Raw genomic sequence first — 17,497 nt, 5'->3', positions numbered from 1 at the left:
TTTGACGCTGCCATTCATTGAACAACAGCTTGCCATAAATGTTAAATACTCAGACATTATTAAGGAATTAAAGTATTCTGGAGAAAGCGAATGTTAGTATTAATTTTCAACAAGTGTTTTTGCTAAATTTTAAATAAATACTTTTATTAAATTATTATATCTTGTCTTAAATTTATTTTTCCTCCAGTGAAAATTGTTGCTTACTATCAAAGTTTGATATTTATCGACTTTTTATAACAAAATTACTTATGGCCTAATGCATAATAGTGCTGTGGTTTAAGAGTTCTATGTTTAAAAGCAATTGTCAAAAAGCTTCAAAACTCATAATTTTGAGTACAATATTCAAAAGTGTTTTGGGGATGGCATAATTTTGCGGACCTTCTTTTTTATTGGGGAGTATTATATACCCCCCATACACGCCTATGGAGATGATTCCATTACTAGAGAACTCCATTGTCTATAACTACAGCTGGCTGAGTGGACTGAATAAAATATATAAAATCAGATAAGACAGATCACAACACATTGAACCTACCAAGGTAGGTATGTTTCAAATGTGACAGTAAAAACTGCTGTTTAAGTATGTGATTGATCATGTGTATCATTGAGTATTCAGAAAGTTTCTGCACCATTATGTCAATTCTATATTCATCAATCAATCATATTTTTATTGCTTTCAAACAATTTTACGTTGCATTTGCAAACGTCACTAAATAAAGTTAAAAAGCTTGCAGTTTACTATTCTAAGATTCATTCATTGCACGCATACACAGATTAAATTATATTCTCTCTCTCATTCATACATGGCTTCAGTATCTGTACTAAGTTATGAAAATTAGTGGTCCCCGCAGCGTAACATGAACTCATCTACAGAGTAAAACACTTCAGACACTAAAAGGTCCTTTAATCGAGCTTTAAACACGTTCGGGTTGTTGACATTTTTTATGCTCTCATGGAGATTATTAATTAATCTGACACCATCTTGTGAAGGAAGTTATACAAATGCCAGTGTTCTGTGATGTTGCATCCCGTAGCTATCCCCACCTCTAGTATCATACCTGTGAACGGCCCTGCCACGCACTAACTCACATCGGAATCGGCAATACAGAGCTACATCCAGAATATAGAGGACAACCATGCTCCCTGAAAGCATCGCGGCATGATTCTCTTGGTTTCAATTTGCACATGATTCTAATGACTTTTTTCTGATGCCAGAATAGACGAATCTGATCCTGTTGAATCGTATGCCGTAGGTCAATTGGGGATACAAAAGGCCAAAATAGGCCATCATTTAGAACGTCAAAAGGGCAGACCTCTGCCAAATTACACACGGCAAAAACACCTGAAGTGACCCTTGCACGTACATGCTCAACACGATCGGTCTAAGTCAATCCTCTGTCGAGATAAATTCCTAAAAATCGAGTCGATTCCACTTCCCTAGAAGAGCGTCCTCTACAATGGCAATGGGTCGAATCACGCTAATTTGTTGACGGAGACAAAATCTTGTCCAACAGTTTTTGGCTCAATATCAACCTCAAAATGTCCAAAGCTGTCATCTTCCATTCTCATGATACCACAAAAAAAAATAAATTTTTTTTTATCACCACATTCAAATTTAATCACAAGGTCGAAGATGTATCAGGGATTTAAGAAAATGTGATGAAGAAACTTTTCATGGTTTCAAAGGACAACTTCAAATCATACTCCAAGCTATGAACATTTAACAGGGCTAACTGTCTGGCTTCAGAATGGTATTACTTTGAAAGCATTTGAAAGTGTCAAAGCAATAAGTCACTTGTAATAATTTCACTCCAAATACTTTTTGAAACAGAGAACCCATCACGTCTACGAGATGCATGCATTCAAAATACATCTAATATAATAGCTTGTAATATGATTAAAATAATTAAAAAATAAATACAATACAATACAATTACAATTACTATCGGCTGATAGGCAGTACACAAATTACCGATCGCAAAAACGTGTTTTTGTTGTATTTTGTTTGACAACCTTTAAGTAGATCACCTAATAACAAAATTATCGTCCTTTTTAAATAATATTGCCAAAAGCGTGTGCTGCATCCAGAGGCGGATTTGAAGATTGGGTTATCCACAATTTGCCGTCCTCCCCCTCCACCGACCATGTTGACCGTACTGAAGATGAGAAAAAACATTGGAATCACCGATTGGACAAATGTATCAAGTATAATGGAGAATATTTTGGAAGACATATGATTGTTTTAAAAATAAGTTAAATATATAGCTTTTAAAAATAATTTAGGATTCTTTTAGTTATTTCCTTCTAGGTGTTTAGTTATGAGAGACATTTTATAATATTCTAGAAATTTTATAATATTCTAACATTCTAGAAGTATGGGGCCTTTTTCTCTAAATTGCACTGAATTTAAATGGCTAAAAAATGTGTGATGTCAATTAAGAGCTTATTCAATAAAATTTCTATACCAAATTTAAGCCTGCTTTACCTAGCACATCTCGCGATCCCTAAAAACTATAAAATAAAGCTTCACATAATATTTTTACTCTTATCCTATAAAGGTGAAAGAGGTAATAATGTTTCCTTTCAGCGATATGTTAAAACGAGTAGAAAAAATCCTCTAAGACTTAGATTTATGTTTGTATTTAAACAAAAACAATTCACATATCTAAAATATCATTATCAGTCAATTGAGCACCATGTAGTGATAAAACAATGGAAATAAAAATAAGAAATTCTCAGGCTCAATTTACCGAAGAAAATTATTTTCAATGAAGGCTGCAAGTAAATTTGTTCTACTAATACATAATGCACGGGAGGTGTAGACCACCCTGTATATTGGTGTAAAAGGATCTAAATTAATAAAAAGGTACTCATCTCAGAAGGGGGTGGGGGCTTTAAGGTATTCCTATGACACTAAAGGGAACCCCAAAAATACATGCAGTTAAACAAATGACGTTAAATGTTGCCATTTTGAAAGACAAAAACAAAGCAAACTAACACCAGCCAGCTTAGCAGTTACAAACCTTTGTTTACCCCGGCATACAGATGGTTTAAGTCTGGAACAAGGGTGCGTTACGTGAGTAAACAGTAGAAACATGTTGGAAACCAAAATATAGGCAAATCCTCACTATCTTGGATGATTAATTATAGACACGATGACCATGGATAACCCAAAACTATGGTTCATGAAGGCAAAATTACATACAAATATGGTTCAAATTACTTTTTTTATTATTATTGAACACAAATAAATAATTGTTAAATAATTAGTAATTTTGCTGTATAAAGTTGTAAGTTTGTTGTATAAGTATAAAGCTACATTTTATTGAATGAGTACATTCTAAATTATTAGAAGTTAATTTTAAAATGTAACTATTATGATGTAAAGAGAAGGCTTGTTATGAAACATTTGAATTCAAATTCATAAAACATTTATTCATAATATTTGTACAATGATATTTAGCACTATATGAAAAAAAAAATGGCATCAATTATATTTTGTTTGTACTTTTTCTATATATTCCTCAAATAAATACAAAGCTTTATCTGTAAAAATGTTTAAAAATTCTTTTTACATAGTAAAACGTCCAGTATGGTAAGTAAATTCCCTGGGAATTTTATTTATAAGACTAATGCCTGCCAAAACCCGTGGAGGACTGGCGTCCTCATCGGCATCAGCCACTTTCTCAGATGGGATCGAGGGTGATGTAACCTCCTCGTCTTGTGCTGCAACTTCTAAGGGAGAGGCAGGGCAAGCCACTTTCCCTTATCAGTATTCCAGTGACTAGGGTAGAAAACCTTTTCCCCCTTTTTATTTGATCCTGAGTAGTCTCCTATCTCTCCCTTTCCTAATGTCCCCCCACTCTACCCACAACCCCAGACTAAGGTGTTATGCGACCCATGCTGAGAGTCTCGGTGTACTAAGGATAAAGTCAGTATCTTCAACGTAGTCTTCTGGAAACCAGGGAACACACAGTCATTACCCTTATCTTCCTATTCAGGTCACTGGGAAGAGAGACTGCAAACACCTGGTTTTCATAGGAACAGAATAGAGAATGTACTAACAACAAACAAAACCGAAACTCAATAGGTAAGTGAAACTCAACCAGAAGAACTACCGATTGAGCAACAAAAAGTGTCTGAAATGTCCCCAATGGAGGAAGACAGGCTTGTCTTGTCAGAAAGCGAAGTTCGGCTGGATGAGCCAAAAAAGCCTGTTTCTCAAAAGGGAAGTTGGATGTTGTCGTAGTTCCAGAGCAAAGGAAAACTCCTTCTGAACCAGCCCAAAAAGAACGGACCCCAAGCTTTGTAGGTGTGAAGAAGCCGCGATCGCAGCTGAAACCCGAAGAACAGGCAAAGGGAGGGGATAAAAGAAGGAAGAGACATAATGGAGGTGTCACTATGCGGGATGTGGGATGAAAATTTTTGAAATTAACAATAACCACGAAATCCCCGGTTCTGATACATACAAGAATTATATTACATTGTATGTATTTACCTTGACCAACATCATTTATCTGATGTACTTATTTACTTTATATAGTTACGTTAACGCATGCCATGGAATATTGTAATTGTTTCACGCAATAAAGATTATTATTATTATTATTATTACTAAGAAAACAACCGAAAAATATGCGGAAAAGCTCTCCGTGGAGAAGCTGGCTACTGTCCGGCTTGAACACCCGGAAGTAAAGCTATCGATGAAGGAAGCCAACAACCTGAAAAAAGTGCTGGACAAACGTGCCTTCGAAGGCAAAAACGTTAGGATTTCCAGCTGTCATGTTGAAGGTGGAGCGATAGTAATCGGCTGTGTCAACACAGAAACCAAGGATGGCTGGAGAAGCAGGTCCAGGAGCTGAGACCTTTTGAAGGAATTCAGCTGAAAATGGGCCCAGCAAAAAGCCTGGTCAAGATTTTTAAGGTTAAAAAAAGGAGGTACAATAGGAGGTAATAAGGAGGTTTTAAGGTTTTTTCTGATTTTTTTGGGGAACCTTTATCCCCAAGGAAATCGAGGTAGACAGCAAGCAAGGACTGTTCAAATTCCTAAAAAACTAAAATGACCTTGAAATAGACCAATGGAGAGAAAACTAGCACCAACGGCAAATTCCTGGTCATTCACGTTGACAAAGACTCCCTGAAGAAGCTGAAGACTCTGATGATGAGCCCATTTCTGGGCAGCGACAGGAACACCTTCAAGCTGCAGGGAGGCAATGATCAATAGAGGATGACAGCAGTGGTCCAGATAACCCTTTACCACAGCAGAGCGGCTAAGGCAATGCTCTGAAGAACAGGAGATCTTGTCTGACGTCGTAGGCGTGGCCCTAATCCAAGAACCATGGCCTGTGGCCTGTTAGAAGCTGTGTGATGGGGATGAGCACCGCTAAATGTAATTTGATATATGATTCTGGGAATAACAACCCTACGGCATGTATATATGTCAGTAACAAAATCAATCACTAAAAATGGCACAAATGTGTTCCAGAGACATAACTGTGACAGAGGTTCACTTGCAGACAAGTGACGGCAACATCTGAATCCTGTTTGCAGCGGTTTACCTCCCATACGATTCTCCAGAACCACCGCCAACTGCAGAGATGAAGCTTCTTGGATTTTATAGTAGAATCTAACTTAGTTATTATGAATCAAGGCCGTAAGCCAACTTTTGTACAAAGAAGAGGTACAGGGGTAAGAGAAAAGGTCTTAGATATAACTCTGGCTAGCAACTATATTGCGATTAAAATTTTAAACTAGAGTGTGCTAGATGAAGCATCTGCTTCAGATCATAGCTATATCTCCTTTAACATGAGGTCGAACAAAATAAATGAAACCTACAGAAATCCAAAGAAAACAGATTGGGTAGCTTTTAATGCGAAGCTAAGAAGCAATCCAGTAAGGGAAAATGGGTGTCAAGGGCAAGGGGTTGATGATATGGCTAACTTTCTACAAAATGCCATAAAAGAATCGTACCATAAAGCCTGCCCCGTAACAGAAAAGAACTCAAGGAAAAAAGCATGTTGGTGGAATCAGGGGCCGGAAACCTTGAGGAAAACCCTTCAAAGAGCATATAATACAAGCAAACGCACAGGGAACTGGGATAGGTACTCTGCTGCCCTAACAGAGTACAATAAAGAGGTGAGAAGAGCTAAGAGAAACTCATGGAGAGAATTCTGTCAGAGTATTGACAAGGTACCTGATTGTGTAAAACTTCAAAAAGTCCTAGCTCAAAGACCCATAAATGTGGTGGGCATTATACTTAATGAAGATGGGACTCACACTAAGGATCCTAAGGAGACCCTTCAGTGTTTACTGAACACTTTTCCCAGGATCATTCCAGACCAGTGAAACAGTTGCTAGTGAATGCTGGCGAGAACTTAGAGAGAGCTTTTCTAAGGAGGACTGGAACTGTGTCAAGACTACTTAGGGATAAAATGGGTCCTAGAGTCTTTTAAGCCGTTCAAATCACCAGGTAGGGATGGCATTTTTCCTGCTCTACTGCAGGAAAGTGCGGACTTGGTGATACCTCTGCCCCTACGACTGTTCACAACTAGCCTAGCAACAGGAGTCATACCCTCATCATGGAAGACCTCTAGGGTTATTTTTATCCCAAAGAGAGGTAAACCTTCCTATGAGGTTACAAAGGCTTATAGACCAATAAGCCAAACATCCTTCCTCCTCAAGACCATGCCTGGTTCTGGACCAAAGTGACCAAGGTTCATGACCAAACTTATGGATAGGCATTTAAGGAACACAGTTTTCATCAACTGTCACTACATCCAAACCAACATGCTTATCAGAAAGGTAAATATTGTGAAACAGCCCTACATTGTTTGGTTGGCAAGACTGAGCAAGTTATTGTAAAAAAGGAAATAGCTTTAACAATATTCCTGGATATAGAAGGAGCTTTTGATAATACGAGTACTCAGTCTATAGTGTCTAAGCTTACATCCAGGGGTACTGGGAAAACTGTTGTCAGATGGATAAAGAACATGCTTAGTAGCAGAAGAGCACAGGCATCTCTGTGCGGAGTCACAAGAGAGGTCAAAACGCAGCGAGGATATCCACAAGGTGATGTACTATCACCAGGCCTGTGGAATATAGTTGTGGATGACTTACTCTGGACTCTGAATGAACAGGGTATGTATGCTCAAGGCTATGCAGATGATGTCATACTCATTAGGGGCAAGCAAATGGCCACATGCTTGGAAATGATGCAGAGAGCACTGTCCATTGCGGAGCAATGGTGTCATGTAGAAGGACTTGCAGTGAATCTTTCGAAAACCCTTACAATACCATTTAAAGTACGAAGAAACTGGAAATGACACAGCCAGTCCTAAGTAGGGGCCAGATATAGGTAAGCAGGGAGTTCAAGTATCTAGGTGTCAAACTGGATGATAATCTACCCACCTCTTGACATAATTCCCATAGGAGAGGCTAGGATGGCTGCCTACAGACTGCAATGCAATGGAAACTGGCATCATCACCATGCTAGCAAGCACTCCAAGATTTCTGACATTCTCAAACTGGACATTCTATAGATGATATCTAACAGTATGTCAAGGGTCATGGATTGGGAAAAAACCATTTCAAGTCAACATTGTTGAAAGAGGAATGGTCAAATGGAGAGCCTGCCGACTTAAAGAAGGATCTAACCTGGTACACAGACGGGTCGAAGACTCTGAAGGGTACTGGGTCCGGGGTCTGGGGAGCCAGACCTAGACTAGCCTAAAGCTTAGGCTAGCTTAAGCTTTAGCCTAGGAAAACTGGCAACTTTCTTTCAGGCTGAAGTTACAGTCCTTGCAGAATGTGCGAGAATTAATGTGGAAAGAGGCTACAAAGGCAAAACCATCTACATTAACTCGGGCAGCAGGGCTGCTCTGCAGGCCTTGGCCAACCATGACTGTATTTGAAAGACAGTATAGGAATACCATAAGTTCATGAAATTGCTGGCGAAAACCAATAAAGTTATTATAACATGGGTTCCTGGACTTAGAGGAATCACAGATAATGAAGGGGCAGACAGTTGTGCTAACTTAGGAGCCAACTGTCCTCTCACCGGTCCTGAACCAACGTGTGGGGTCTCATATAACTTAGCACACAGATCAGTTGCCAAGTGGGTGTTTAACAAACACTGACAACATTGGAGAAAAACTGAGGGGAACGTACAAGCAAAGCGGATGCTCAACGGATCATCAAGGATCATTGCAGCAGATGCCCTTAGAATGAGTAGAACGGAGATCCGTAAGATGACTGGTTTTATTACAGTTCATTGGATATTCCGAGGCCACCTGAAAAGAATAGGTATAGGTAGGCCGAGAACGTCATATCTGAATGTCTGTCATTACAGAGAAAACGCTCAAGGTCTCTGTTTTCTTAGGAATACGGAATAGGGATTGAAACAGGTAAGCATTGTTCAGAAGATCTCATGGTTTTGTTCAGGCCTGGGATTTGACATACAGTCTAGGTTTAACCTAGAAGAGGGTGTACAATAAGCTGGATAGCTGAGAGGCAACTATCAGGCCCAGGAAACCTGGCCTTACATTAAAAAGCTTTGGTTTCTGAAACATCAAAAGTTTGAAATTTCTTTTAGAAATTGAGAGTAAATATCCTGACATTCCATGTCATTGTGAAGTATATTATTGGCTAAGCAGAGTAAAAGTACTGCAAAGACTATTTTTAACTGTGTTAAGCTGTTGAAATGTTCATGTTTGGACAGGTCAATCATGTGCAAGAGCTTTCACATGAGCCAAGGTGGACTGATATTATTGGCCAAAAACATTAATGCAGAAATCTTAAACGTACACAAGAAAAACAAGAAATGACTCAACAGAGAAATGTGACATTCTACACACAAAAAAATTAGATGATCTTAATTTTATGAAATAAGTTTATTATTAAATTTAGGGTATAGCTAGTTAGCTGAATACCAGAGTATGATTATGGAATTAAAATATAAATTTGTTTCACTTAGCTTCTACTATGTATTTGATACTGTAATAAATGAGCCAGTGATATTTGTAAGTTTCTCATCTTAAAACATCCTTGTACATGAAATTTCCATGTGGCTTTTGTGCTACAGAATCACCAGTCTGTCAGGATAGCTTACTCTAGAGCAGGCCACAAACAGCTAACCACAGAAGAAACAAGGGCCTCTCTAACCATTTTTAACAATTCCCCTTGAGCTTTATTAACTATCACAGAAAAACAGAGTTTGACTGAGAACTGTAGTCTTTTAAAATTAAACTGATAATCTGAATGAATCAAGGGGATACAAATTATGAAGACTGTTTAACTTGTGAATATGGTAGACTCTAAGCCAAGAGAACAGGCTGCCTTCAATGAGCTGCTAATGTTTTATAACATCACAATACTGGATATTCTTCCAACAAGAATCACAAGCACATCCATTTCATCAAATGACACAGTATACTCCAACCTTGAACAAAGTTCCATATCCCAGAAACTCAGACAGGTCTTTCCGATCATACAGCACAGCTTACGAGATGGACATCCGCTCTTCACACCTCAAGACATTTCAACAATGACAATCTCCTCTGCTTAAAAGTCTTCTTTCAATCCAGACTTTACCAATCTGTGGAAGCTGAGTCTCTAACTTTATCTCAACTCTGACGTCAGCTCTCAACATAGCTTGCCCAATGACGAGTTCAAGGAATAAGTTAATCAAACAAGAACATTTTCATTGTGATGCAGATCATCTAAAGAAACTTTTAATTGAAGCACAAGCAAGATTTATCTTAAGCAACGATGAAAGGGACAAAACAGATACTAATATTAATATGTATGACCTCAAGCTTAAATAATTACACGAGAGTTCTAACAAGACTCATATTGACAAAGCTTGTAACAAAAGCAAAGCCATTTGGCAAAGATTTAACAGTGTGAGATCTTCAAAAAGGAAATGTCTTTATTCATACTGGCATATCACACATAGGAAAGATACAGTGGATGACATACACAAAATAGCAGACATCTTTAATAATCAATTTATCAATATTGCTGATGAGACCCTAAAAATAAATCATTTTCAATCAAAGAACGGAAATCAGCTCCACAGAAGGGGAGTCCCCCAGAGATCAGTGATGGGCCCGGTTTTGTTTTAGTTGTTTACAGCAGATATTCCACATGAAATCCAATCACATAGCTATCCACTTATATATGTATGCTGACGATACAGTACTAATGACTGCTAATAAATCTATTGAACAGCTTGAAATCAATTTTTGGTCCAATAGTACTGTGTTCAGTACTGTGTTGGCCTTGTGTTCAACAAAAATAACACTAAATTGCTTGTGCCGGAAAGGCACAAAAAGGACATCAGTAAGCCCCAAATCTACAAGTGGTCAATTGTAAAAAACACCTTGGTGTATTGCTGGATGATCGCTTGTCATGGAATTTCCATGTTGACGAACTAAGGGCCCAACTCAGCACAGCCATTTTTGCCTAAAACTGAGTGAAGAAAATTAGTACTGACGAAGCAACTGAAACAACTTATTATGCTCTATTTGAATCATGTGTGAGATATGGGATAACTCTGTGGGAAGGCTCACCATGTGATAACCTCCAACGGATCATGACCCTTAAAAAAAAAAAAAAAGGATTATGGCCAATTTGAAGCCACGTGAAAGCTGTTGAGAGGCTTTCAAGAATTTTAACATCACAGTGGCTTCTCTAAATATCCTGGAAGTGATTTTGCATGTGTCAAGACTTAACTTGCCAAACAATAAGAACATGCACACACGAAACACCCGACAAGATAAACATTTCTGCCAACCAACTCACAGGACAACTCTGTATCTGGATATGCTGGAGCAAGATTCTTCAATGCACTTCCTACAGAGCTAAAAATATAAAAAACCAAGAAGCTAGAAACATCTGTACAACACTGGCTCATAGACAGAACCATCTACAACAACAGTGAGTTCCTCACCTGTGCATACATTATATGTACTTTGACTACTAAAACTTTCACATACACAAACACAAAGATTCTTTTGACTTTTGTTCTACCCTCCAAGAATATGTTCAATAAAGAATCTGAATCTGAATCTATGATACTTCGGTACAAACTTTTATTTGCAGTCTTGTGCCATTGTACGGTTTAGGAGGGATGAGGCACTGTAGCAACATTATTAGAGATGCTGCTTTCGAACATAGATTGCTGGTAAGTAAAGATTTTGTACAAACTTAACGAGTTAGTGAATAGCGTCTTCTGGTTATACAACTGAATCGATACTAGTTTATGACCACAGTGGGAAGCTGCTCTAATAAAAAAACGTTAATATACGTAGCAGACTTGATTTTAGGTATGGCCCTGTTATGGAACTCTTAAAGTCATTGTCTTGGGTTTGTAATTTTGTCAACCATTAAGTAAAATGCTTAATTTTTAACAGAGATTTTATTCAGCAGGTTTTGTTAACTTACAATGGCTGGAACCTGTTCATTTGAACGCCAGACAGCCAAGGTAACACTACCAGGAAACTTTTTTGTCCAAACCGATTTTATTGTTTGTATGAATATTTGTTATTTGTTAATTAAGTTCCTCTTTAATTAGTATTGTTAGATAAAAATGTACTCTCTGTACCCAGTTGCGTAGTAAAATATCACAAGAGATAACTATTTATTCTTAATGAATAAGTTAATGAAGATACGCTAACTTTGACGTATTAATTTATTTTGTATGGTCAGAAACCAGGGTGTATCTAGAGGTTTTGAGGGCCCTAAGTAACATTGTTGGAGAGGCTAGATTAAAGCAGTAAACTACTAGTAATACACAGAGACAGAATGTGATGCTGTCAGTAATGTATTAGGTGAAGCCACAAACATAAGTTTAGCTGTACAGTATTAAGCTAATGAACAGAATGGAGCACCGCTTACCAGTGTTGGATGTTGGAGAACCAGGAACACTTCTGCAAACACATTATTAGTATTATTACACATTTGCATATTTCTCAAAACACGATATAGTTGTAGGAAGGAAAAGAAGTTTCCAAATCAAGAATTTGAATTGCTCTTGTAGTTGTAAGGAATAAATACTGCAATAAAAAAAGTATGCAGTGTTTTCTCAAATTTACATTCAGCACATAGTTGATTTTTCTTCATTTTCATTATCAACAAATTTCTCATGTGTGAATTTTTAATGTAAGAAATTTACTTTTAGTAAAATAAAACATTGCCAATGGCGCAGTGTAGTGGGTACGGCGGTTATCGCAAGATAACCAGATCAAGCAACGCCGAGCGTGGCTGCTGCTTGGACAGGTGACCGCTGAGCGATCCTGTCCTTGCAAGCGGCCCGCCTGCCCGGCCATTGGTGGTGGTGGTTCGGAAGTCACCTTTAAGCCGTTGGTCCCCAGGTTAAGTGTTAGAGAGGGCTTCTTAGCCCTAACTTCGCCTGGTAAAATAAGACATTCTTTACTTTTTACTTTACATTTAAAATTTAGTTTTACAAAGATTTTGGGAGACTTTGATGGGCTGTTATTGATGGAGGATAATTTAGGTTTAGAATAAAAGTCAGATAAATACTTAATAATTTATAAAAAAGGGTGCTAAAAAGCAGTGACGCACCCAGAAATCTTCTCTGGGGGTGTCTGGAACATCAAGGGATAGGAAGCATGGAAACCCCTGAGAAAATTTAGAAATATTTGGTTATAGAATCGTTATTTTATAGTACTTCTGAACTAATAGTTGAAAAAAAGGCAAAACTGCTTGGCCTAACAATTAATGCTGACCTCTCCTGGACAGATCACATACGCGATCTGACCAAAAAACTTTCATCTGGCACTTATGTGGTAAAGCGAATGAAGTGGATAGGAGGTTTGGAGACGACAAAGACAGCATACTATGCTGTAGTGGAGTCCCACCTCAGATATGGCTTAATTTCATGGGGAGGAACATCTGAAACCAATCTCAACAAAATCCTGATACTCCAGAAAAAAGCTGTAAGGGCACTCTATAGCCTCAGCCCTAGGGAAAGCTGCAGAGAAGCTTTCAAATCCCTGCAGCTTCTTACTGTCATAGCACTATATATCCATGCAGTCGTCATCTACACCAGCCAGATGGAACTTCCTAGAAATGAAAATGCTCACTCATACCACACCAGACGAGCAACGGACTACATTCTCCCTGTACACCACACATCGCAATTCAGCAAAAAAACCTTCTTACATTGGACGCAAAATCATTAATGCACTACCACCAAATCTCAAGAACATGAAAGGGAACGAACTGAAAAGACATTTTCGAGACTGGCTGATGGAACGACCTGTATATTCATTGAAGGAGTTCTTCGATCTTCTATAAATACCACATCAATATTTGTAAAGCAAGAAATATTAATCTAAGTTTTTGTTATTATCTACTATTGACGCAATTGTATTTCTTAAAGAAACAACAAATAAAGAATATTGTCTATTGTCTATTGTCTATTAATAAAAGGAAGACAAAGATCCAGTCAGAGTGTACAGTTTACAGTAAAACCACTCCCTCACCAATCACCAGCAAGTTTATATAGGGATAGTTAAGATATTCTAAAACAAATACAGTTTCAAATTAAGTATAGGCCTATTTCACAAAAACAAAATTTAATCATAACATTAAAAAAATATTGTACAAAACAGTTGAAACTACAAATCGAGATCAAAGCTAAATCTTGATGACTACTCTCGGATCAAAAAGCATAGATATCCAAGAGTGAAAGTTGACCACAAACTACCTGATAGGCTACAATTATGGGAGTTTTATTAAAATTAGTTCAGGTATTTCTGTGTTTCTACATATAAAACTGTAGAATCCAATTAATACCAAATGTTTTTGCAAGATAGATAGAAGTATACTGTAATTGAATATGTAATTTTAGAATTTATAATAGTATGAAAATTAAATTACCATTTTATCTTTTATTTTTCACCGGGCGGTCAACTAAACTCAGCACTGGTCACGTTATGGAGCTAAGAGTTATTATCTTGAGCGTATAATTTTGTAAACCATTATTTACAATTCTTAATTTTTAACACATATTAAAATGAGCAGGTTTTGTTAATTTACCGGTAACTGGTAGTTTTAACGTGCAAATCGCCAGACTGCACCCTGGCCGGTGTTGCCTCGTGGTGACAATGAATGACAACAATCTAACACAGTACAGAACTGCTCAGAGCTCAGGAAACTCAGTCTCTACTGTGACAACTGATCACGTAGGGACTACTGTAACAGATACTCGTCTGTCCCAAGAGTAGGTACAAGTTACTGCAAATTAAAATTAAAATTGTAAATTAAAATTAATATTAAGGTTATATTTATATATTTTATTATGACTGATTTCAAAGTTCCGACATAATAGTTTTTTTTAGCTGAAAAAAATAATATTTGCAATCGATTATTTTGAAATTAAACCTTCTTACGGGGGGGGGATCGGACCCGTCCGTCCCCCCCACGGTGCGCCCCTGCTAAGAAGCACTATACATGAGATAACTGAGTACAACATTTCAGACCCCCTGCAACAGATTGGGATGGTGCAGCCAGATAAAAGATCCCCTCTGCCTTGACTGGAAAATGCTGATTGTTTTTTTATGAATATTGGTTCAAAAAAGCCAAAGCTGCATGTCCGGATAAACGTGTGTATAAGAAAAGTTAAATTATTATTACCTCTAAAATACATGCTGGAGTTCCGTCACAAAACCTTCTGAACAAAAAAATATTCTTAGAGTGTAATATTATGAGCAGTCCTCTAAGTGTAGATGTTAAATATGGATATGGGGAAGTTGGTATAAATAAATTGATAGTAAATAAAAACTAAAATGTTTGTTACAACTAATATTAAAATAACATATGGTGTAAATAATCAAATAAAAAAATTTTGGAAATTCAGCCAGTATGAAAAATTAGATATGACTACAGTTTAATTTTTGAATAGGTTGAGAAGAAGAAGACTGGAATGTTTAATAGGACCCTCTTCATTGTTTATGAGTTTTTCTTTATTTCTGTTTATGTGTAGTGTTTCCCAAGCATTCAAGTTCATTGGTTTTGTTACTTCTTTTATTAATTTTAGATTTTTAATCGATGTTCTGTGTCCTCATCCAATGCAGTGCTTGGCTACAGCAGATTTGTCTACTCTTCCATATTTTGTGTGTGATAAATGCCCTTTAAAAATTGTGTTTTTATTGTTCTTTTTGTTTGTCCAATATAAATTTTGTCACTTGAAATTTTGTCTTTAGGTTTTCCTAAAATTAGGGATAGTTTGTTGCTTGTTCTGATAGTGATAGTTTTATTTGTATGTTTTTTAAAGCTTTGCATATTTGGTTTGAAAAAGTGCTGTATGTTATGCAAATAAATTCTTGTTTTGTTTCTTGAGGTGGCCTTAAGTTGTCTTATAATTTCTAGTTCTTCTTTTCAATGCGTTTTTTAATATATTGTCAATGAGTTGTGTAGTGTAACCATTGAAACATAGCAATATATTTTATGTAATTTAGTTCTTTATTGTAGTTTTCTGTTGAAAGTAGTGTATTTAAAACTCTGCAAATCATTGAATTAAATGTTGCACTTTTTGTGCAGATGGATGGTTAGATTCATTGATGATGAATCTATCTGTATGAGTTGGTTTCCTGTGGATATAGAATTCAAATTTTGTTTCATTTCTAATAACATCTAAAAATTGGATACTATTGTTTTGTTCAATTTCATATGTAAATTTAGTAGGGTAAAACGAATTTAGAGTTGTAATAAAATCTTGTACGTTTTCATTTTTATTAAATATTGTGAAGACATCATCGACATATCGTATCCATTTTCTTGGGAAATATGTCATTTTAGATTTAGCTGTAGTTTCAAAATAGCTCATCAAAATATTGGCAATAAAACATGAAAGAAGATTTCCCACAGCCGTTACATCAATTTGGGTGTAGTAAGATTCTCTATATTGGAATGTGCTCTGATTCATACATAAATTTATCATACAGGAGTATTCATCAATTATTTCCTTTTGTACATTTTAAGAAGTTAACCAATGTGTAATTATTTTCATTGTATCCTTAATTGGAACATTAGGATAAAGCGATGTTACATCAAAAGAAACGAAATATTCATCTTCATAAAGAACAACGTCTTTAATTGATTCTACAAGATCTTATCTGTTCTTGATGGAAAATGAAGGAAAACTTTCTAAAGTTTCAAAATTTTTGTTGGGGAGTTTATACATGACACTATTGGTCGCATTCCATTCTCCGGTTTGGGTATTTTTGGGAGACAGTGTAGTTTTGGAATGGTAGGATTAGGAACTATAAGTTTTCTATATAATTGGTTGTTAATTACATTTTTACAGATTTTTAAGGTTTCTGATACTGATATTTTTGGATTGGATTTTTCTGAAGATATTGTATTAAAATATAAAATATAAATAATAACAAAAAAAATCTTACGTGGGACGAAAGCTGTTCAATGCTCTACCAGTCGACATCAAGGCTCAGAAGGGGAAGAATTTGAAGACATCACTGAACAGATGGATGGTGACCAGACCTTTCTACACCTTGGAAGAATTTCTACACCGAAACGAATGATGTATTGTACCTTTACTTTATCCATAACCATTGTAACTTTTGACGCCATTACACTTCTCAATGAAATTGTAAATAAAGAGATTTTGACTTTGACTTTGACTATTGTCCAGTGTTTTGTTTGACTCTTTTATGATATTCTTCTTTGTTCATAATGACAATAGTATTACTTTTGTCAGCTTTCAAATAAAATACATTCTTCTGTTTAAGACTTTTTATTGTTTTATTGTATTTGAAGACTCTTGGAGCAATTGGAAAATTCTTTAAATATTAATAAACGTTAATGAAAACAATACTTTTCCAAATTGTTTATTTTTTAGACGAGGCCTTTCGAAACCAAAGGTTTCATCAGGCGACTCCACAAATAAATATTCACATAATGTTTGTTACAACTAATTGATGGGACAATTTCAGGAGGCAAGTGCAGGTAATCTCGAAGATACCTAATTCCTTCATTTGTTAGGTACCAGTAGAAATGGCGCCAAGCAAACTGCTCATTGACATATCCTCGAGATTTCAAGCTCTGCATAGCCTTTATTACTTGCAGATTTGGGACGGCTTCTAATTCAGGGTGTTTTGGTGCATGGAAGTCTTTTTTGGCAACCATGACACCTTCTTTGAAAAGATGTTCATAGATTGCAACACGGTTTTTCTGAGGCATCAACATCCTAAAAACTTATGGTAGGCACGCCAACCGGAAAAGAAAGCTAATATTAAAATAACATATGGTGTTTAATTAAACTGTACTTTTTAAAAGCATGTTTCACTTTTGTAAGTTCTCATGCCAATTCTGGAATCCATGTTCGTGAATAAAATTTCCTGAGTCTATGAGATTATGACTTAGGAGAGTTGTGAAGATGAATTTGAAAGATAAAATAAGTTGAAAAAACACACTCCTAGGAGAGAAAATAGTGGGGAATGAACAGACAAATAAA

General features: G+C 36.5%; 2 protein-coding genes across 6 annotated transcripts in view; both read right to left on the bottom strand.

Moving 5' to 3' along the window:
• Nucleotides 1-17,497, bottom strand: part of LOC124369985 (myc box-dependent-interacting protein 1) — a 161,784-nt gene that overhangs the window by 13,488 nt on the left and 130,799 nt on the right. For 3 of the 5 annotated variants that reach the window (XM_046828230.1, XM_046828229.1, XM_046828233.1), the window contains exons 6-7: nt 11,896-11,927; nt 3,024-3,056 (exon numbers count right to left, since the gene is read on the bottom strand). In XM_046828230.1, the coding sequence (XP_046684186.1) occupies nt 3,024-3,056; nt 11,896-11,927 (65 nt within the window). The remainder of the gene's footprint in view (nt 1-3,023; nt 3,057-11,895; nt 11,928-17,497) is intronic. The other 2 variants (XM_046828231.1, XM_046828232.1) reach the window with 1 other exon arrangement.
• On the bottom strand, nt 12,857-17,279 carry LOC124368541 (40S ribosomal protein S10-like). The gene is made up of 2 exons (XM_046825783.1): nt 16,920-17,279; nt 12,857-12,912 (listed from the first exon to the last, which is right to left on the bottom strand). Exons 1-2 carry the CDS (start codon nt 17,227-17,229, stop codon nt 12,857-12,859), a joined length of 366 nt encoding a protein of 121 aa, XP_046681739.1. The 5' UTR covers nt 17,230-17,279.

Source organism: Homalodisca vitripennis, chromosome X (genome assembly GCF_021130785.1).
Source record: "Homalodisca vitripennis isolate AUS2020 chromosome X, UT_GWSS_2.1, whole genome shotgun sequence".
Lineage (NCBI taxonomy): Eukaryota > Metazoa > Arthropoda > Insecta > Hemiptera > Cicadellidae > Homalodisca > Homalodisca vitripennis.
This window is presented reverse-complemented; position numbering and strand designations above follow the sequence as displayed.

What these genes read in the sequence shown, in the direction of transcription:
- LOC124368541 (XM_046825783.1), bottom strand. Translation starts at nt 17,229, where the DNA reads ATGTTGATGCCTCAGAAAAACCGTGTTGCAATCTATGAACATCTTTTC. An exon ending in TGTGAATATTTATTTGTGGA is followed by an intron (nt 12,913 to 16,919) that starts GTCGCCTGATGA and finishes GATTGGTTTCAG; the next exon opens with ATGTTCCTCCCCATGAAATT.